The following is a 23,123-nucleotide window of genomic DNA, read 5'->3' as shown; positions in this document are numbered from 1 at the left end:
AAGATTCATACCAGCCACACCAATCACACCGTATAACTTGAGATAAACATACCCAGTCAACAGTATGAACAAATAGAGCAACAGGTCAACCCTGATGCAACCATAACATAACCCTTATTTAAGCAATAACTATATACAAGCATTGCAGAAGTCGTCCGCACTTGGGACGGGTGCCCAGCATCCAAAACGGACTACGAGAAATAGATTTACCGGTAAGTAAAATCTTATTTTCTCTAACGTCCTAGTGGATGCTGGGGACTCCGTAAAACCATGGGGATTATACCAAAGCTCCCAAACGGGCGGGAGAGTGCGAATGACTCTGCAGCACCGATTGAGCAAACACAAGGTCCTCCTCGGCCAGGGTATCAAACTTGTAGAACTTTGCAAAAGCGTTCGAACCTGACCAAGTAGCCGCTCGGCAAAGCTGTAATGCCGAGACCCCTCGGGCAGCCGCCCAAGAAGAGCCCACCTTCTTAGTGGAATGGGCCATAACTGATTTTGGCAGCGGCAATCCAGCCGCAGAATGAGCCTGCTGAATCGTGTTACAGATCCAGCGAGCAATAGTCTGCTTTGAAGCAGGAGCACCAAGCTTGTTGGAAGCATTCAGGATAAACAAAGACTGTTTTCCTGACCCTAGCCGTTCTGGCTACATAAACCTTCAAAGCCCTGACTACATCGAGCAACTCGGAATCCTCCAAGTCAGTAGTAGCCACAGGCACCACAATAGGTTGGTTTATATTAAAGGATGAAACCACTTTCAGCAGAAATTGTGGACGGGTCCGCAATTCTGCTCTATCCGCATGGAAAACCAGATAGGGGCTTTTATGTGACAAAGCCGCCAACTCTGACACCCGCCTAGCCGAAGCCAAGGCTAATAGCATGACCACCTTCCACGTGAGATATTTGAACTCCACCGTTTTGAGTGGTTCAAACCAGTGGGATTTCAGGAAACTCAACACCACTTTAAGATCCCAAGGTGCCACTGGAGGCACAAAAGGGGGCTGAATATGCAGCACTCCCTTTACAAACGTCTGAACTTCAGGTAAAGAAGTCAACTCCTTGTCAAAGTCAGAAAAATATCACGCCACACATTGCCATATATGCACCTCATGCGAGTGCCTGCTGCGCGTGCATGAGCCCTCCCGTGCGTGCGTATACTCGCTTTTGCGTGCACCCGCATGCGCACCGTATGCGCATTTACGGTAGAGTTTGTGTGCGTCTAGCGGGCGACTCAATCGTAACATATTTTAGTCATATAATGTATTTTGTAGATTATGGTCCCTTTGATAGAATCTGAAAGTTTAGTTAATGTAGTATGTTCAGGGACAAAGAGATCCCTCTTTGTTTGATACGAAGGGTCAGACAGGGGTTACACAGTGGTGTTTAGTATCCATCGGAAGAGAATATAATTAGCAATATTCCGGTGTTGGTTTGAAGCGGATTAATCGCTCGTGCGTATAGTTATGGGCATAAGAAGTTTATGGACATTTACTATATTTGCACTTTATTACCCATGCGGCGGGAAACCCAGTTTCCCTCCCACCTGAGCAGTTTGAAATAGTCACAGCCCACCTGTATGAACCAACCTATGACCTTTTGTTATAATGCGGAGACGAATTCCTGTGTCCAATGAACAATAAGAATGTAGGGACCATTGTACTGTATTATGTGTAGTGTATAAAAGGACAAGCCGATCTGGGCCAGCTCTCTACTCTTCTCAACGGTTCTCATCACTGATAATCGGGAGCTGGATATCCAGAAAGGCGCTTGCGATTGTTCCCCTTGTGCGTAAGTTCTCTGCAACCATATTTATCTCCTATTTTGTTGTAAGCCATTCTCTCTCTCCGTCCCCCCCCTTAAATGTAATTGTGTCTTTGTTGTATTTTAACGTGTAGTAATTCGGTTAGGTATTTTATGTTATTCTGGTAGTGTATAACTTGTATTGTGTTATTCTTTTGCAATTGAACGTTCATTCTTTTCCCTTAAAAGGTGTTAGACCCTTAGACTGGTATTTGAGTGTTTATTATATTGCTAAGGGGTTCTCAGAGCGTAAGAGTCGCTCATACAGCTTTTAAACTAACAAGGTTACATATCACTGCACGAGGGTTTACAGTATAAGTACATTGTTTATGGTATAGTTATAAAGGTTTAACTCTGTGAGCGTCAGCGCCGCTTGTGATCTCCTCGTGGTCTCGAGCGTCCGCTACGCTGATAGCGTATCATTACGTTAGTCGGCAGCCTATAGCGTGCTTGCCTTTACGCTTTAAGCCGTGAGCGAACGTGCCGCTCGTGCGTCTCGTCCACGGCTAAGCGTTTGTTACGCTACGTGCGTACTCTTACGGTATTCCATACGCCAATTGCGTACGGTGTTCTTTAACCTTTTAGAGTGTTTAATATAGGATATAGATTAGGCTTTATCAATTGGGGGCTCGCCCGCTCTTCACATATCTGCACTAGGTAATTTCAGCAGACATTATCGGTCAGCAAAAGGCGGGAGGTAATATTCCTCGTAGTGCTGACCAGATAAGCGTCTGCTTCGCTTAGTAAGGAGTGCTGAAGGAATCCAGAACCGGAAGGTAGGAACAGTACGTACGTTATTGTCTTTTAAAACCTGTTTAGTTTCTGTTTTGCGAACGTACGCATAAGCAATAAGCATACACATCTGTATTTCTTGTTTAGTATTATTTTCGCGCCTCATTCTCCTGATTGCCACATACTAGTGATAAACGTGCTGAGACATCTGTTGTTATTAATAGTTAAAAGATAAAAAGTAATATTTAAGGGAATAATTGTAAAAGGCACGCACACTATCTCGCCTAGAATACAAGGGAGATTTGAGTGGTGGTCAGTGAAGGATTACTGTTAAAGATCATTCACATTGATAAACGTGTAGTGTGTTACTGTGGACGTACTTGGTCTGTGTACACGTGTCCTTACAAGGGTAGGGCGTACGCTGCAAGGGTTGACCGTGCGTCAACCCTTGACGCACGGAGCGTACGGATACGCCCACATGATACAAACCGCACGATAGTATTGTTTAGTAAGGCGATAAGGAAATAACGCGATAATAACAGATCTATCTCAAATCCAAAAGTTTAAAGTTAAAAGAAATAACCTTCTCTGTTGCAATTCTTCTGGGTTAGGCTAATACCGAATGAAAGGATTTCTGCGCAGAAATAAAAATTAAAGTGTACATGTGGTAAGAGTGTGTGTATATATAAGAATTCTCTTTTATTACGGAAGTGGGAACCATAGGCCAGTAGAAAGAGGTACACCAGCGAGAGTGATATCGTGGGGTGGCTTGGGAGGCGTCCCTTGTTAGTCTCGACATATTAATGAGCAGTAGAGTCTGCTGTACATAACAGACCAGGAGGTCACAGAACAAGAGGTTCAGGTACAGCAGACTAGAAGTAGAGAAGCACAACCGAAGAGGGTTGGTGCGAGACCCATATAGGCCAAAGAAGCTCATCGCTGAAGGAATTCGCAGCAGAAATTTTCGATTCCACTTATCGTTCCGCACATAAGATTAGTTGCTTGTGTGCAGATACGTTTGTACCGCATGTGATTGTGTGCATTAGCGTGTCTTGAATTGAGAAGAACGCTACTTGCACATTGTTAACGTGATTTGTGTAATTTTTTTATTTTAAGGGAAGTAGCCTGATCACTCAGGGACATTCCAACAACCGATACTTGCTGGGGACTGGAAGGTCCAACACGCCCCAGTAAATAAAGGTTCATAGGGGCCCTAGGTTGGGTACAGCAGCTCTGAGTCAGTGATTGCAGTACTGGCCAACGTGGGCGGAGTTAAGTGGGCGGACCTCGAGGCAAAACCCCCACCGCAGCCTTACCCCGGACATCTTGGTTTTTGTAAGGGTTGCCGAAGACCCTGATTTGAAGTCAGAGGTAGTGAAAGCAGCACCTGCAGAGATGGGGGCCAGTTGTTCAGGTAAGGGGCGATCAACCCAGGTTCAGGTTGATTTGGTAAACCGACCAATCGGGTCGGCAAGGTATATCATGTGTGAGAAATATGGTCATCACACAGAAAAGTTGTGCAATGAATGGGAAAGGATGACTGTGCATGACGGGGAAAAGTTTCCCCGGGTAGGTACTTTTAACCCAGAAGTGTTACAGAATTTAAGGAGAAGAGTGTGCCTGATTAAATCTTCAAAAAGGCGTATTAGACATTATGACTATTTAAAATTGTGGCAACAGGAAAGTGAAATGCAAAGAAATTTAACTTACATATCTGACTCTCATCTTGGGAGGAGAGACATGGCAATGGAGAGGATTATGGTTGCAGAGAATGGCGCAATGGTGTACGATAAAAATGCACTTAGTAACTGTATTAAGACTGAAAGTAACAATTGTAATAAATGTAACAAGAATAATCGTAATACTGTTAAATGTACAACTATTAACCCATGCAAGTTGCACCCCATGTTAAACTTCCCTCAGGATCACCAGCAAGAAAGTGGGCCCAGCACGATGTCGGCACCTTTTCCAGTAGCCAACACACAAGACATCCAGGTGGACGCGACCAATTCGGTAAAGGCAGTAATCAAACCCCCTAACGGAGGGTCAGGTGAGGTCGTGTCCACAGGTACGTACGGTGTTATATATCACGCACAAACAAATGTACCCCATATTGTAAGACCAACACAAGATGATGTAATTGAATTTAGTCCTGTCAGGGTGATCACAGTCCCCAATGGGAAGACTGACGCTCAGGGAATCATTCCCGCCAGGGACAGTGCAATGCGCCGTCCCTGGTCCCGGATGGAATTGAGAGCAATTATGTCTGAATTCCCTGATCCTAGGAAAGATCTAGTTGCATGTCAGAGATTTATTAAAGACCTAGGAAACTCCACAGAACCCACCAACAAAGATTGGAGGACAGTGCTGAGGGCATGTTTGCCCTCCAGTGTTGACCCTGCGAAATTTATTGCTGATTGTAAATTAAACACAGAGGTACCTCGTACGGAGGAACACAATCAGGAATGTATTAAGCAGATCAACCAGCAGTTAGGAGTATATTTCCCAGCCATTGCCAAGTGGAACAAAATCCTCTCCATAAGACAAGGAGAAAGGGAAGGTACTTCTGACTACTTCAATCGAGCATTGCAAGTAATGGCTAGAGACACTGGGATCACAGACATCAAAACAAATGCACAGCATAAAGAAATAGCGGTTAAGTTATTAATGAATGGTTTAAAGGAGGTGTTGAGAACAAGGGTACAGACCACCAACCCAAACTGGAGAAATATCTCGGTGGCTACATTAAGAGAGGCCGCAATTGATCATGATCGGAACATCACCAGACACAGGGAGTCACGGAGTAATAAGCTGATGGCCGTAAGTATACAGGCTCTAACCAAAAGGCCACTCCAGCATAAGCCCCAAACCCTGCGAGAAATTCAAATGTGGTAGTCTGTTACAATTGTCATAAAGAGGGACACTTTGCAAGAGATTGTAGATCAAGAAAAATACAAAAGTCATATCAACCCCCTAGACAAGAGCACGAGCAGAATTATGACAAACCAAATTATAATCAGGGATCATATAGGAAGAATTTTGGGCCACACCCATGATATGTAGTCAGGAAAGGTGATCATTAGGACTGATGGTAAGCCTGAGGTAACAGTTAATAAGCTTGGGAGGGCATTCCTTGAAGACACAGGAATGACCAGGTAAAATGTTGTAATGTACCTGTAAAGTGTTTCTTTTTCCCATCTCTGACGTTCACCACAACAGCTCCAACATCACCTGACTACTTGGTCTTTGCAGAAGTCTACCAAACCCCAGCATGACCTACCCGCATCAATGTATCCTGGCAAGATACAAAGGGTGGAGTATGGAGGTGCTGGTGGGAGGGACTGCGCAAGGATACCATTGGACATGTAGATATGACAGCCTGATGATGAACGGCAGATCTGACAATGTTTTAAAATGTTTGAAAAAAATGTTTTTTTTTCCTGTTGTTTATTGTTGGTTTATGTAATATATATATATATATATATATATATATATATGAATTGTTCTCTCTCTCTTTTGTTTTTTTTTTTTGTTTTCTCTCTTCTCACTCATGTTTTCATGTTTTAAAGATGGTATGTCACACATCAGTTAGACAAATGGTGATGCAAGATTTTTGCTCCTTACAGAAAGATCGCTGGTTTGGAAGAAATATTGTATCACCGGAGTGTTCGGTTGGAAGACTGAGAGACAGCACCTTTGAGATGACAGCAGAACAAGAAGAACAACAAGACTAGAGAACTAATTATCGTAACAAGTTTCTCTCCCCCTCAAACTGTTTTTCTGTACCCCCATTACAAATTTCTCCTTTTCTCCTCCTGTAAGATGGACTTGCCCCAAGAGACTGTGATATGGATTTTCCTGTTGACCATGATGTTGACCAGAGCAGTCTGTTTCGGTGAGAGTACCAGTGAGGTCGAGAAAGGATCCAGAAGGGTTTCTGATGACTGAGACGGAGGTGTAAATTTCCAATAGCAACACAATCACCGAGCAAAGGCGAGTACCGGAAACGATCTAGCAGCCATGTTATTTGTAAACATTGTGAAGGAATGTTAAATGAAAAGAACTGTATCTGTAGACTCTGTGACAGTGTAGTTGAGGATGGGTGCATCAAGAAATGTCAGTCCAGTTTTAATATCCACATGGACCGGCATCCATTGAGTGACTACCACTCCTTAGTGGGTAAAGTGTTAAATCAGACAGATTGTTGGGTATGCTCTCAAGTACCTCAAGTCCATAGCAAATCAGGATTAGTGCCATTCCCTTTAACTGTAGGGGAGGTACTTGAGCTAAGTGGTGGGAGGCCGGTGGACAAGAGGTTTAATATCTCTAGTCCTCCTAGTTTGAAACTCCACCAATACCATGTGGATAGGTCTTTAGTGTGCTTTAACATTTCCAATCCCCGAAAGCCGGGAAATTGGGAAGTGTCATGGAGTAATCAGACCATGACATTCTCACAGAGCCGATAGATTGCCTACAGATACAGAACTTATACGCCACATAGCCGGTAGTGGAAAATATTTCCGATATAGGTATACCCTAGGAAGTAGGATCATGAGAGTTGGAGAAGTATCACCAGGATACTGTGCACATATCGTACAAACTGATATGTGTACTAAACAGATGGGAGAATTAGGGTTAGGAGATTTCATATGGAAAATGTGTAATATGGTTATGTCCTACTCCGTCCCATATGTTCTCCCCGATGATGCATATTTCATATGCGGGAGGAAGGCGTATAAGTGGCTTGCCCCAAACTCAGAAGGGTTATGTTATATTGGAAAAGTACTGCCTGAGGTAATGACCGTATCCCACACTAAAATGAAGGATATTCACCGCAGTGCCCAAGCTCCTTATACTCACACATTACGAGCACATCGTTAAACGGCACCTGATAGAAAGAACAGAGCATCCGGCCTCTGACCTGATCCATGAATCCACCGGGATTCAATTCCTAATCGCGTTAGATATCACTCGTACCGCCAGAGGAGTGATAAATGATAAATATATATCTGCGCTTGCAAATTTATTAGACAATATCACTGAAATGTATGATGACACATTCAGGTATACCGGAAGGGAGCTTTAAGCTTATAAAACAGAACTGGTTCAGCATAGGATGGTTCTTAATTATCTCACGGCAGTGACGGGTGGATATTGTGTCACACTGGCAACACAGTACGGCGTAAAATGCTGCACTTATATTACGAATAGCACCGAGGACCCGGTCGAGGTCATAGACAAAAAGATGGATGACATTCTCCAATTAAAGTGGGAGTTCCGCAGGAGACACAATCTCACCCTCGCTGCTGTGGGTAATGAGCTGACCGGTTGGGTGTCATGGTTGAACCCGCGAAATTGGTTCTCTGGTTTAGGAGAATGGGCTCAAGGAATTATCATGGATGTAGGGAAATTTCTTTTGTGTATTCTGGGTGTCATCATATTGGTCGGTCTGATATTTAGATGCGTTCGGGTTTTAACAAAGTGTAAACGTAGCGCCCGAGTGATGAGTTTAAGAAGTGAAGATACTGTAATAACAACGACTGATTTGGTTTATGACCCAACGATAGAGACAATGTTGTGATGAAAATGTGATTCCACGGTCCGTTTCTTTCACCCGTTTCTCCTTTGTTTTCCTCCGAGGTAAAAAGACATTCGCTTGGAAGAAGAATTTGACAACCTTTTACACAGACAACTGATGGACTATGCCATAGACCCCCCATATCCCTAGTAACTTTAACTTTACGCTAGCCCAACATTTTTTTGTAAGTCTATGGACATTGAAAAAGCTTTTTGCACACCATTTATAGCAAAAGCATCAGGAGACTACAGTCAACATGTACATCGAGGCAAGACAAGACAAGACACAAGACCTCAATCGGCAAATGTATATTAAACTCACATAGTTTATGACTGCATTTACCATAATTGCTCTTTATCTTCATTTCTACAACCTTCAGGTAATGACACACATAGTCGATAGGGAATACAGGCACAGATATCAGCACTCACATATCCCCCCCATTCATGTATCAACTAAAATGTGCTCCCCCATTTTGTTGCAACCAAAAGCCGAAAAGAGCTCGGTAAAGTTTGACAGCCCATCCACAGACCCGTACCACGGGATAAGAAGGAATTCAAATGTATACTTCGCAACACCTCGAAGCTTGATTTAAAACACGTACGGCACGATGATACACGACCCCTCAAACATGGACTCATACATACATGCTTCTACTATCTCACTAGATCATACCTTTTTCTCACCTTCTTCTCTTCTCCCCTACCCAATCATAGAAATGTATTATACATGACGTATATTTTTCTCTTTTTGAACTGTTTTAGGAAGTGGCAGTTATTGGTGACTGCCAAAGGGTGGACTGTCAAAGTCAGAAAAATATCACGCCACACATTGCCATATATGCACCTCATGCGAATGCCTGCTGCGCGTGCATGAGCCCTCCCGTGCGTGCGTATACTCGCTTTTGCGTGCACCCGCATGCGCACCGTATGCGCATTTACGGTAGAGTTTGTGTGCGTCTAGCGGGCGACTCAATCGTAACATATTTTAGTCATATAATGTATTTTGTAGATTATGGTCCCTTTGATAGAATCTGAAAGTTTAGTTAATGTAGTATGTTCAGGGACAAAGATCCCTCTTTGTTTGATACGAAGGGTCAGACAGGGGTTACACAGTGGTGTTTAGTATCCATCGGAAGAGAATATAATTAGCAATATTCCGGTGTTGGTTTGAAGCGGATTAATCGCTCGTGCGTATAGTTATGGGCATAAGAAGTTTATGGACATTTACTATATTTGCACTTTATTACCCATGCGGCGGGAAACCCAGTTTCCCTCCCACCTGAGCAGTTTGAAATAGTCACAGCCCACCTGTATGAACCAACCTATGACCTTTTGTTATAATGCGGAGACGAATTCCTGTGTCCAATGAACAATAAGAATGTAGGGACCATTGTACTGTATTATGTGTAGTGTATAAAAGGACAAGCCGATCTGGGCCAGCTCTCTACTCTTCTCAACGGTTCTCATCACTGATAATCGGGAGCTGGATATCCAGAAAGGCGCTTGCGATTGTTCCCCTTATGCGTAAGTTCTCTGCAACCATATTTATCTCCTATTTTGTTGTAAGCCATTCTCTCTCTCCGTCCCCCCCCTTAAATGTAATTGTGTCTTTGTTGTATTTTAACGTGTAGTAATTCGGATAGGTATTGTGTTATTCTGGTAGTGTATAACTTGTATTGTGTTATTCTTTTGCAATTGAACGTTCATTCTTTTCCCTTAAAAGGTGTTAGACCCTTAGACCGGTATTTGAGTGTTTATTATATTGCTAAGGGGTTCTCAGAGCGTAAGAGTCGCTCATACAGCTTTTAAACTAACAAGGTTACATTGTGTTGCATTTACACCTTATCACTGCACGAGGGTTTACAGTATAAGTACATTGTTTATGGTATAGTTATAAAGGTTTAACTCTCTGAGCGTCAGCGCCGCTTGTGATCTCCTCGTGGTCTTGAGCGTCCGCTACGCTGATAGCGTATCATTACGTTAGTCGGCAGCCTATAGCGTGCTTGCCTTTACGCTTTAAGCCGTGAGCGAACGTGCCGCTCGTGCGTCTCGTCCACGGCTAAGCGTTTGTTACGCTACGTGCGTACTCTTACGGTATTCCATACGCCAATTGCGTACTGTGTTCTTAAACCTTTTAGAGTGTTTAATATAGGATATAGATTAGGCTTTATCATCCTTTTGAAAGAAAATGGATAGGGCCGAAATCTGGACCTTAATGGAACCCAAATTTAGGCCCAAATTCACTCCTGACTGTAGGAAGTGAAGGAAACGGCCCAGCTGGAATTCCTCCGTAGGGGCATTCCTGACCTCACACCAAGCAACATATTTTCGCCATATACGGTGATAATGTCAGCTGTCACATCCTTCCTAGCCTTTATCAGCGTAGGAACGACCTCATCCGGAATGCCTTTCTCCGCTAGGATCCGGCGTTCAACCACCATGCCGTCAAACGCAGCCGCGGTAAGTCTTGGAACAGACAGGGCCCCTGTTGCAACAAGTCCTGTCTTAAAGGAAGAGGCCACGGGTCCTCTGTGAGCATTTCTTGCAGATCTGGATAACAAGTCCTTCGTGGCCAATCTGGAACAATGAGTATCGTTCTCACTCCTCTTTTTCTTATTATTCTCAGCACCTTGGGTATGAGAGGAAGGAGGAGGAAATACATAGACCGACTGGAACACCCACGGTGTCACCAGGGCGTCTACAGCCATCGCCTGAAAGTCTCTTGACCTGGCGCAATACCTCTGTAGCTTTTTTGTTGAGGCGGGATGCCATCATGTCCACCTGTGGCAGTACCCACCGACTTGCAGTCTGTGCGAAGACTTCCTGATGAAGTCCCCACTCTCCCGGGTGGTGGTCGTGTCTGCTGAGGAAGTCTGCTTCCCAGTTGTCCACTCCTGGGATGAACACTGCTGACAGTGCGCTTACGTGATTTTCCGCCCAGCGGAGAAATCTGGTGGCTTCCGCCATCGCTACCCTGCTCCTTGTGCCACCTTGTCGGTTTACATGAGCCACTGCGGTGATGGTGTCTGACTGAATCAGAACCGGTTGGTCGCGAAGCAGGGTCTCCGCTTGACGTAGGGCGTTGTATATGGCCCTTAGTTCCAGGATGTTGATGTGAAGGCAAGTCTCCTGACTTGACCACAGACCTTGGAAATTTCTTCCCTGTGTGACTGCTCCCCACCCTCGGAGGCTTGCATCCGTGGTCACCAGGACCCAGTCCTGAATGCCGAATCTGCGGCCCTCGAGAAGGTGAGCACTCTGCAGCCACCACAGGAGAAACACCCTGGCCCTGGGGGATAGGGTAATTAACCGATGCATCTGAAGATGTGATCCAGACCACTTGTCCAGTAAGTCCCATTGAAAGGTCCTCGCATGGAACCTGCCGAAGGGAATGGCTCGTATGATGCCACCATCCTTCCCAGGACTCGAGTGCAGTGATGCACCGACACCTGTTTTGGTTTTAATAGGTTCCTGACCAGTGTCATGAGCTCCTGAGCTCTCTCTATCGGGAGATAAACCCTTTTCTGGTCTGTGTCTAGAATCATGCCTAGGAAAGGCAGACGAACCGTAGGAACCAACTGCGACTTTGGAATATTTAGAATCCAGCCATGTTGCCGTTACACTTCCAGAGAAAGTGCTACGCTGATCAGCAACTGCTCTCTTGATCCCGCTTTTATGAGGAGATCGTCCAAGTATGGGATAATTGCGACCCCTTGCTTCCGCAGGAGTACCATCATTTCCGCCATTACCTTGGTAAATATTCTCGGTGCCGTGGAGAGACCAAACGGCAACGTCTGAAATTGGTAATGACAATCCTGTACCACAAATCTGAGGCACGCCTGATGAGGTGGATAAAAGAGGACATGAAGGTATGCATCCTTTATGTCCAGAGACACCATAAAATCCCCCCTTCCAGGCTTGCGACGACCGCTCTCAGCGATTCCATCTTGAACTTGAACCTTTTCAGGTATATGTTCAGGGATTTTAAATTCAATATGGGTCTGACCGAACCGTCCGGTTTCGGGACTACAACATGGTCGAATAATAACCCCCTCCTTGTTGAAGGAGGGGAACCTTGACCACCACCTGTTGAAGATACAATTTGTGAATTGCAGTTAACACTATTTCCCTCTCGTGGGGGGGAAGCTGGCAGGGCCGTCGGTGAGGGGGCATCTCCTCGAAGTCCAGCTTGTATCCCTGAGACACAATATCTATTGCACAGGGATACAACAGGGAGTGAACCCACTTGTGGCTGAAATTTCGAAGACGTGCCCCCACCGGGCCTAGCTCCGCCTGTGGAGCCCCAGCGTCATGCGGTGGATTTTGTAGAGGCTGGGGAGGACTTCTGTTCCTGGGAACTAGCTGTGTTGTGCACAGAAAGGATGCACCTGGCAAGAAAGGACGCACCTCGGACTTCGTTTCTTTGTGATCGATAAAGGACTGCATTTGATAATGTCGTGCTTTCCTAGGCTGTGCTGGAATATAAGGCAAAAGATCAGAATTACCAGCTATAGCTGTGGAGACCAGGTCCGAGATCCCTTCTCCACACAATCCTCAGCCTTGTAAGGTAAACTTTCCATATGCCTCTTAAGTCGGCATCACCTGTCCATTGCATGTTCCACAGGACACGTCAAGCAGAAATCGACATAGCGTCGACTCTAGAACCCAGTAGACTGTCTCTTTGGGCATGATTATATATATATATATATATATATATATATATATATATATATATATATATATATATATATATATATATATATATATATATATATACATAGCGTGGGTATGCGGCGGCACTCAGACAGACTCCTCGATATGAATGATCAGGTCATTTATTTAGACCAATGCAACCGACATGTTTCGGGGCGGATCCCCGTCCTCAGGGTCAGACAGCAAGTAAAAGAGACAATACAAAATAACATACATATATACCCAAACCAATAAACGTGAACATACTCACCAGTTCATCGGCGCTCCCGCCCGCCACTCCGCTCGGCTGTATGCTGCGTCGCTGGATGATGGCGTGTCAGGTGTGTGTACTTTTGCCAAACGAGGTCCATATGCTGCCCAGGGCGCCCCCCCCCCTGCGCCCTGCACCCTTAGAGTGACCGGAGTATGTGAGATGTGTGGGAGCAATGGCGCACAGCTGCAGTGCTGTGCGTTACCTCAGTGAAGAACGGAGTCTTCTGTCGCCGATTTCGAAGTCTTCTTGCTTCTCATACTCACCCGGCTTCTGTCTTCCGGCTCTGCGAGGGGGACGGCAGCGCGGCTCTGGGATCGGACGACGAGGGTGAGATCCTGTGTACGATCCCTCTGGAGCTAATGGTGTCCAGTAGCCTAAGAAGCAGGACCTAGCTTCAGAGAGTAGGGCTGCTTGTCTCCCCTCTGTCCCACGATGCAGGGAGTCTGTTGCCAGCAGAGCTCCCTGAAAATAAAAAACCTAACAAAATACTTTCTCACAGCAAGCTCAGGAGAGCTCACTGAACAGCACCCAGCTTGTCCGGGCACAGTCTCAAACTGGGGTCTGGAGGAGGGACATAGAGGGAGGAGCCAGAGCACACCAGAATCTAAATTCTTTCTTAAAGTGCCCATGTCTCCGGCGGAGCCCGTCTATTCCCCATGGTCCTTACGGAGTCCCCAGCATCCACTAGGACGTTCGAGAAATCATGATGCAAATGTTCTGCTTCTGATTTATGGATGACTTTGTGGCCAGTGGGCATAGTCTTGCTGCCATCATGATGAGCTTATTTTTATGTAGAGGTCTAGGGATGTAGTCTCATTCACCTCATTATTTAAGTGGCCGTAACTGTTGGCTTTTTAATGCTTAATGACTAGACAGCTTTCCTCATCTGCTGTCATCCACAATACCCAAATTAAACCTTCAAACCAAACCTTTTACAATGCTTGTGAAGCCTACGAGATTAATTTACAATAAGATAACAAGCACCCATGTCCTCTTCATCTCCATTTCCCTCAATCCCCACGCTATTACAGGAACTTGGCTGTCTCCTTCTCAAACTACATGCTATATCCTATGGGGGCCCTCTCCTACCACACCAACCCTACCATCTCCAAACCCCTCAACAACTGCTTTTGCCTCACATCAATGGCAACTACTTTATCTGGTCTTCTCATCTCTGTACTGGTTTCTGAATTAACGCCCCCCACCACCTCCTCCCCTAACATCACTTTTACTAGGTAGAATACGGATGCCTTTGGCCACACCAGTTTCTCCCCCTCTCCCCATTAATACCCTCCCTGCTCCGCCCAAGCAGTTTTCTTTTTCTGACCTCTGGCAAGCTGACTTTTGGCACACAGTTTACCACCAAAATAGAATCCAACATGGCATAACCTATCATGAATTGAAGCCTACTCCTCTTTATCCTACTAAACTCCCACTTCACTTCTCTTCAGATTATCTTTATCTCTTTAAGCCTGCCTCATTTTCTTCTACTCGCCTCTGCTAATCCTCTCTGCCAGTCACTACACTGACACTCTATACCACTCAGTCTCCTCTTATTCACCTACAAAGCTCTCAATCTCACCACTCCTCCCTACATGCCCAGCCTCATTTATTCATATATTCCTTGTTTGTACTGCTAACAACTGTCGCCTAATCTCCTATGGAATGCCCTTGTTTGCAGGCATTTGGCACATACCGCCCCAGTCCTGAAAACCCTATCCTTGATCCACACACACTCCAACTACCGACCTATCTTTCTTCTCCCTTTTGCCTCCAAACTCCTTGAGCGTATTGTCTACAACAGCCTTACTGCTTTTCTGTCCACTTACTCACTGCTTGACCCAATTTAGTCTGACTTCTGTCCTCTCCACTCCACTGAAACTGCTTTCACAAAAGTCTGCAACGACCTCATTGCTGCTAAATCCAAGGGCCACTACTCTCTGCTTATTCTCCTTGACCTCTTTGCTGCTTTTAGTGTGGACCACCCTCTACTTCTGCAAATCCTTTACTCTCTTGGTTGGCATGATACTGCCCTCTCCTGGCTACACTCTCACTCTCTGATCGTTACTTATCTGTCTCTTCTCATGACTCCCCCCCCATCACTAACTGTGTGCGTACACCATGGTTCTGTTCTTGGTCCTCACCTTTTCTCTCTCTATACGTCCTCTTTAGGGGAGCTCATTCGCGCTTTTGACTTAATATCTCTATGCTGATGATACGCAAATCTACCTTTCCTCCCCTGACCACTTCTTCGCTCTCCTCATTTGTATATCCAACTCTCTCTCGGCTATCTCTTCTTGGATATCCCAGTACATTCTTAAACTTAACATGTCGAAGCCTGAGCTGATCATCTTCCCACCCACAATTTAATTATCTATTGATAGCACTACTATCTCCTCTAGCCCCCAAGTGTGCCGTCTTGGGAGTACTCCTCGACTCCTTCCTCTCATTTAGACCACACCTTCTGTACTGCTCACAAACCAGCCACTTTCATCTCAAAAATATTTGCTGGATCAGATCTGGATGCTACTAAGACCACTCACTGGTCATCTCCAGACTGGACTACTGTAATCATCTCCTATCTGGCCTCCCTAACATATGACTCACCACTCCAATCTATCCTCAATGCTGCTTTTGTTCATACAAATTGGTTAAATTATGTGTGTAGTTGATGTTAATGTAAAAAAAATGTAATATCGTTAACCATCTCGTCAATTTTACCTCAATATCATCCGTTACAGCAGCTGAGCTGGTGACGATACCAAAACGTTCCTTTCTCTTCTTAAGCTTCTCATCATCCTCACTCTGTCCGGAAACACAAACACACAAAGCACATCAATTCATGACATGAATGCAATAATGAGCTTTATGGAAGTACTAAAAACGCATGACCTGAGGGTGTACAGTTGCGGCTTTGTAACCGGAATACAACAGATTAGGAATAATCACATTTGCCCCGAAAAAAAATATATATATATATATTTTTTTTATTTTTTTTACTAAAAACTTGAGTCTAATGCATGATCCTGAGACAGCGACCAAGGCCCACTGGAGGTCTGCAGCCACTTAGAGATTCTGTTTAGTGGAAACAACGGTTCATGGTTTCTAGAGGAGAAATTAGTAAATTATTGAAATAAAATCTAAACCACGTGTACATGCGAATGAAAATTTTACAGCAAAAATATAAAAGGACTGACCAAATAAACACAGGGTGGATAATTACATTTCATGACTTGTGAAAGGGTTAACAGACAAGAACAATGGGAACATGCTGGTAGTGTTAGAGAAATATTTCAGCCTTCTCCCCAGCACTACCACTGCAGCCCTGACTACTTCACTAAATCAACTCTTCAGAATATCAGCCCACTTGACCTCTAGGCCAGAAGGGTCACCAAGAGGCACACTTACAATGCTCCTCACTCAATCTTTGGCCTTCCACTGACAGATTTTGATTCATGGGCTGCTGTAACCCATCTGAGCCAAATTACTCCTATCCAAAAGCCAGCAGGCCACGCATTTATCAAACCGCATCCCATATACTTCTCCTTGTGCTCGTTTCTGCCCCAGGCCATGATCAAGTGCACCCACGGGTGTGATGCAGCTGCTGGGGAAAGTGACCTCCTGTGCTCAAATGTCAGAATTATTTTTCTTTTTTTAGTGTCATTTCTGGCAATTATTTAAGCCAAAAGCTTATATATATTTATATTATAGGCACCCCTTTCGTTGTCAGACACTTATCTATAAAACCTCCGTCTTGGAGAGAGGTAAAACCGTGAGCTCATCTGGCACAGATGTTTAAGAAAAGAAAAGAAAATATTCAAAAAGGTAGGAAATGGCAAATCAGTTATAACAAATTGGGGGAGATTCAAATGTTTGAAAAGTCGGTTGGGTCTGTTTTTTCCCCCTGCAATTAGATAGGAAAAAACAGACTCCCAACTGACTTTTCAAACATTTGAATCTCCCCCATTAACTACACGTTGATGCACAGCACCACCTTGGTTTCTGGTGGACATAGTATATCCAAAAAAGCAAAACAAAAACAATCATAAGCCATTCAACAAGTGTCTTAAATAATGTATGTATTTAAATTATCAAAGTCACTGCACGTAAAGGAAGCGCCCAATAGTGCAGTGTTTAATGTAACCAGTGAAGAAAATACAAGTAATTACATACAGAGAAAAAGACAACTCTTTTGTGGGTGCACTCTTGGAATTAATCAAAAGACGACTAAAGTATGGAAAATGAAAACATTCATTAATTCATTTGTTAAAAATTAATTAGTAGATGTATCCTATACACAAATACAAACCGATAGGCAAAAAATGGTTAAAAAAACATTACACATAACTGGTCTTTCATTAAGTAACAATACACATGATAACCCCTGATAGGGGGACCGGATGTGTGAAATTAGAAGTGAAGAAAGAAACAAGAATAAAAAAAACAGTAGGGAAAAAAAGGGGTTAGTCGGATCTGCTGCCAGCGTTAGGCAAAGGCATGAGGGGTGAAACCACCCATAAGCCTTGGGATCGCTGGTGAGTGTCCAGAAATAAGTTAGAGAAAAAATAAGATTTTACTTACCGATAAATCTATTTCTCGTAGTCCGTAGTGGATGCTGGGGACTCCGTCAGGACCATGGGGAATAGCGGCTCCGAAGGAGACAGGGCACAAAAGTAAAAGCTTTAGGATCAGGTGGTGTGCACTGGCTCCTCCCCCTATGACCCTCCTCCAAGCCTCAGTTAGGATACTGTGCCCGGACGAGCGTACACAATAAGGAAGGATTTTGAATCCCGGGTAAGACTCCTACCAGCCACACCAATCACACTGTACAACCTGTGATCTGAACCCAGTTAACAGCATGATAACAGCGGAGCCTCTGAAAAGATGGCTCACAACAATAACCACCCGATTTTTGCAACAATAACTATGTACAAGTATTGCAGACAATCCGCACTTGGGATGGGCGCCCAGCATCCACTACGGACTACGAGAAATAGATTTATCGGTAAGTAAAATCTTATTTTCTCTGACGTCCTAGTGGATGCTGGGGACTCCGTCAGGACCATGGGGATTATACCAAAGCTCCCAAACGGGCGGGAGAGTGCGGATGACTCTGCAGCACCGAATGAGAGAACTCCAGGTCCTCTTAGCCAGGGTATCAAATTTGTAGAATTTTACAAACGTGTTCTCCCCCGACCACGTAGCTGCTCGGCAGAGTTGTAATGCCGAGACCCCTCGGGCAGCCGCCCAGGATGAGCCCACCTTCCTTGTGGAATGGGCCTTGACAGATTTAGGCTGTGGCAGGCCTGCCACAGAATGTGCAAGTTGAAATGTGCTACAAATCCAACGAGCAATCGTCTGCTTAGAAGCAAGAGCACCCAGATTGTTGGGTGCATACAGGATAACAGCGAGTCAGTTTTCCTGACTCCAGCCGTCCTGGAAACCTATATTTTCAGGGCCCTGACAACATCTAGCAACTTGGAGTCCTCCAAGTCCCTAGTAGCCGCAGGTACCACAATAAGCTGGTTCAGGTGAAACGCTGACACCACCTTATGAAGAAACTGGGGACGAGTCCGCAGTTCTGCCCTGTCCGAATGGACAATCAGATATGGCTTTTGTGAGACAAAGAGGCCAGGGCCAACAGCATGGTCACTTTTCATGTGAGATATTTCAAATCCACAGATTTGAGCGGTTTAAAATGTGATTTGAGGAATCCCAGAACTACGTTGAGATCCCCCAGTGCCACTGGAGGCACAAAAAGGGGGTTGTATATGCAATACTCCCTTGACAAACTTCTGGACTTCAGGAACTGAAGCCAATTCTTTCTGGAAGAAAATTTACAGGGCCGAAATTTGAACCTTAATGGACCCCAATTTGAGGCCCATAGACACTCCTGTTTGCAGGAAATGCAGGAATCGACCGAGTTGAAATTTCTTCGTGGGGCCTTCCTGGCCTCACACCACGCAACATATTTTCGCCACATGTGGTGATAATGTTTTTGCGGTCACCTCCTTCCTGGCTTTGACCAGGGTAGGAATGACCTCTTCCGGAATGCCTTTTTCCCTTAGGATCTGGCGTTCCACCGCCATGCCGTCAAACGCAGCCGCGGTAAGTCTTGGAACAGACCTGGTACTTGCTGAAGCAAGTCCCTTCTTAGCGGCAGAGGCCATGAGTCCTCTGTGAGCATTTCTTGAAGTTCCGGGTGCCACGTCCTTCTTGGCCAATCCGGAGCCACGAGTATAGTTCTTACTCCTCTACGTCTTATAATTCTCAGTACCTTGGTTATGAGAAGCAGAGGAGGGAACACATACACCGACTGGTACACCCACGGTGTTACCAGAACGTCCACAGATATTGCTTGAGGGTCTCTTGACCTGGCGCAATACCTGTCCAGTTTTTTGTTCAGGCGGGACGCCATCATGTCCACCTTTGGTCTTTCCCAACGGTTCACAATCATGTGGAATACTTCCCGATGAAGTCCCCACTCTCCCGGGTGGAGGTCGTGCCTGCTGAGGAAGTCTGCTTCCCAGTTGTCCACTCCCGGAATGAACACTGCTGACAGTGCTATCACATGATTTTTCGCCCAGCGAAGAATCCTTGCAGTTTCTGCCATTGCCCTCCTGCTTCTTGTGACGCCCTGTCTGTTTACGTGGGCGACTGCCGTGATGTTGTCCCACTGGATCAATACCGGCTGACCTTGAAGCAGAGGTCTTGCTAAGCTTAGAACATTGTAAATTGCCCTTAGCTCCAGTATATTTATGTGGAGAGAAGTCTCCAGACTTGATCACACTCCCTGGAAATTTTTTCCCTGTGTGACTGCTCCCCAGCCTCTCAGGCTGGCATCCGTGGTCACCAGGACCCAGTCCTGAATGCCGAGTCTGCGGCCCTTTAGTAGATGAGCACTCTGCAGCCACCGCAGAAGAAACACCCTTGTCCTTGGAGACAGGGTTATCCGCTGATGCATCTGAAGATGCGATCCGGACCATTTTTCCAGCAGATCCCACTGAAAAGTTCTTGCGTGAAATCTACCGAATGGAATCGCTTCGTAAGAAGCCACCATTTTTCCCAGGACCCTTGTGCAATTATGCACTGACACTTTTCCTGGTTTTAGGAGGTTCCTGACTAGCTCGGATAACTCCCTGGCTTTCTTCTCCGGGAGAAACACCTTTTTCTGGACTGTGTCCAGAATCATCCCTAGGAACAGCAGACGTGTCGTCGGAAACAGCTGCGGTTTTGGAATATTTAGAATCCACCCGTGCTGTCGTAGAACTACTTGAGATAGTGCTACTCCGACCTCCAACTGTTCTCTGGACCTTGCCCCTATCAGGAGATCGTCCATTTTCTTTGAAGAAGAATCATCATTTCGGCCATTACCTTGGTAAGGACCCGGGGTGCCGTGGACAATCCAACCGGCAGCGTCTGAAACTGATAGTGACAGTTCTGTACCACGAACCTGAGGTACCCTTGGTGAGAAGGGCAAATTGGGACATGGAGGTAAGCATCCCTGATGTCCCGGGACACCATATAGTCCCCTTCTTCCTGGTTCGCTATCACTGCTCTGAGTGACTCCATCTTGATTTGAACCATTGTATGTAAGTGTTCAACTATTTCAGATTTAGAATAGGTCTCACCGAGCCGTCTGGCTTCAGTACCACAATATAGTGTGGAATAATACCCCTTTCCTTGTTGTAGGAGGGGTACTTTGATTATCACCTGCTGGGAATACAGCTTGTGAATTGTTTCCACTACTGCCTCCCTGTCGGAGGGAGACGTTGGTAAAGCAGACTTCAGGAACCTGCGAGGGGGAGACGTCTCGAATTTCCAATCTGTACCCCTGGGATACTACTTGTAGGATCCAGGGGTCCACTTGCGAGTGAGCCCACTGCGTGCTGAAACTCTTGAGACGACCCCCCCCCCCACCGCACCTGAGTCCGCTTGTACGGCCCCAGCGTCATGCTGAGGACTTGGCAGAAGCGGTGGAGGGCTTCTGTTTCTGGGAATGGGCTGCCTGCTGCAGTCTTCTTCCCTTTCCTCTATCCCATGGCAGATATGACTGGCCTTTTGCCCGCTTGCCCTTATGGGGACGAAAGGACTGAGGCTGAAAAGACGTTGTCTTTTTCTCCTTTATACGGCAATACTTCCATGTGCCGTTTGGAATCTGCATCACCTGACCACTGTCGTGTCCATAAACAACTTCTGGCAGATATGGACATCGCACTTACTCTTGATGCCAGAGTGCAAATATCCCTCTGTGCATCTCGCATATATAGAAATGCATCCTTTAAATGCTCTATAGTCAATAAAATACTGTCCCTGTCAAGGGTATCAATATTTTCAGTCAGGGAATCCGACCAAGCCACCCCAGCGCTGCACATCCAGGCTGAGGCGATCGCTGGTCGCAGTATAACACCAGTATGTGTGTATATACTTTTTAGGATATTTTCCAGCCTCCTATCAGCTGGCTCCTTGAGGGCGGCCCTATCTGGAGACAGTACCGCCACTTGTTTTGATAAGCGTGTGAGCGCCTTATCCACCCTAAGGGGTGTTTCCCAACGCGCCCTAACTTCTGGCGGGAAAGGGTATACCGCCAATAATTTTCTATCGGGGGAAACCCACGCATCATCACACACTTCATTTAATTTATCTGATTCAGGAAAAACTACAGGTAGTTTTTTCACACTCCACATAATACCCTTTTTTGTGGTACTTGTAGTATCAGAAATATGTAACACCTCCTTCATTGCCCTTAACAAGTAACGTGTGGCCCTAAAGGAAAATACGTTTGTTTCTTCACCGTCGACACTGGAGTCAGTGTCCGTGTCTGTGTCGACCGACTGAGGTAAAAGGACGTTTTAACGCCCCTGACGGTGTTTGAGACGCCTGGACAGGTACTAATTGGTTTGCCGGCCGTCTCATGTCGTCAACCGACCTTGCAGCGTGTTGACATTATCACGTAATTCCTTAAATAAGCCATCCATTCCGGTGTCGACTCCCTAGAGAGTGACATCACCATTACAGGCAATTGCTCCGCCTCCTCACCAACATCGTCCTCATACATGTCGACACACACGTACCGACACACAGCACACACACAGGGAATGCTCTGATAGAGGACAGGACCCCACTAGCCCTTTGGGGAGACAGAGGGAGAGTTTGCCAGCACACACCAAAAACGCTATAATTATACAGGGACAACCTTTATATAAGTGTTTTTCCCTTATAGCATTTTAATATATATAGTCATATCGCCAAATAAGTGCCCCCCCTCTCTGTTTTAACCCTGTTTCTGTAGTGCAGTGCAGGGGAGAGCCTGGGAGCCTTCCCACCAGCATTTCTGTGAGGGAAAATGGCGCTGTGTGCTGAGGAGAATAGGCCCCGCCCCCTTTTCGGCGGGCTTCTTCTCCCGTTTTTCTGAGACCTGGCAGGGGTTAAATACATCCATATAGCCCCCAGGGGCTATATGTGATGTATTTTTAGCCAGAATAAGGTACTATCATTGCTGCCCAGGGCGCCCCCCCCAGCGCCCTGCACCCTCAGTGACCGCTGCTATGAAGTGTGCTGACAACAATGGCGCACAGCTGCAGTGCTGTGCGCTACCTTATGAAGACTGAAAAGTCTTCTGCCGCCGGTTTCTGGACCTCTTCACTTTTCGGCATCTGCAAGGGGGTCGGCGGCGCGGCTCCGGGACGAACCCCAGGGTGAGACCTGTGTTCCGACTCCCTCTGGAGCTAATGGTGTCCAGTAGCCTAAGAAGCCAATCCATCCTGCACGCAGGTGAGTTCACTTCTCTCCCCTAAGTCCCTCGATGCAGTGAGCCTGTTGCCAGCAGGACTCACTGAAAATAAAAAACCTAACAAAACTTTTACTCTAAGCAGCTCTTTAGGAGAGCCACCTAGATTGCACCCTTCTCGGCCGGGCACAAAAATCTAACTGAGGCTTGGAGGAGGGTCATAGGGGGAGGAGCCAGTGCACACCACCTGATCCTAAAGCTTTTACTTTTGTGCCCTGTCTCCTGCGGAGCCGCTATTCCCCATGGTCCTGACGG

The 23,123-nt window shown here is 45.8% G+C and overlaps 1 protein-coding gene across 3 annotated transcripts in view; it reads right to left on the bottom strand.

The window, feature by feature from the left end:
- SARNP (SAP domain containing ribonucleoprotein) overlaps window positions 1–23,123 on the bottom strand; it is a 248,429-nt gene that overhangs the window by 15,853 nt on the left and 209,453 nt on the right. For all 3 annotated transcript variants that reach the window (XM_063952582.1, XM_063952583.1, XM_063952584.1), the window contains one exon: window positions 15,800–15,883. In XM_063952582.1, the coding sequence (XP_063808652.1) occupies window positions 15,800–15,883 (84 nt within the window). The remainder of the gene's footprint in view (window positions 1–15,799; window positions 15,884–23,123) is intronic.

Source organism: Pseudophryne corroboree, chromosome 2, assembly GCF_028390025.1.
Source record: "Pseudophryne corroboree isolate aPseCor3 chromosome 2, aPseCor3.hap2, whole genome shotgun sequence".
NCBI lineage: Eukaryota > Metazoa > Chordata > Amphibia > Anura > Myobatrachidae > Pseudophryne > Pseudophryne corroboree.
This window is presented reverse-complemented; position numbering and strand designations above follow the sequence as displayed.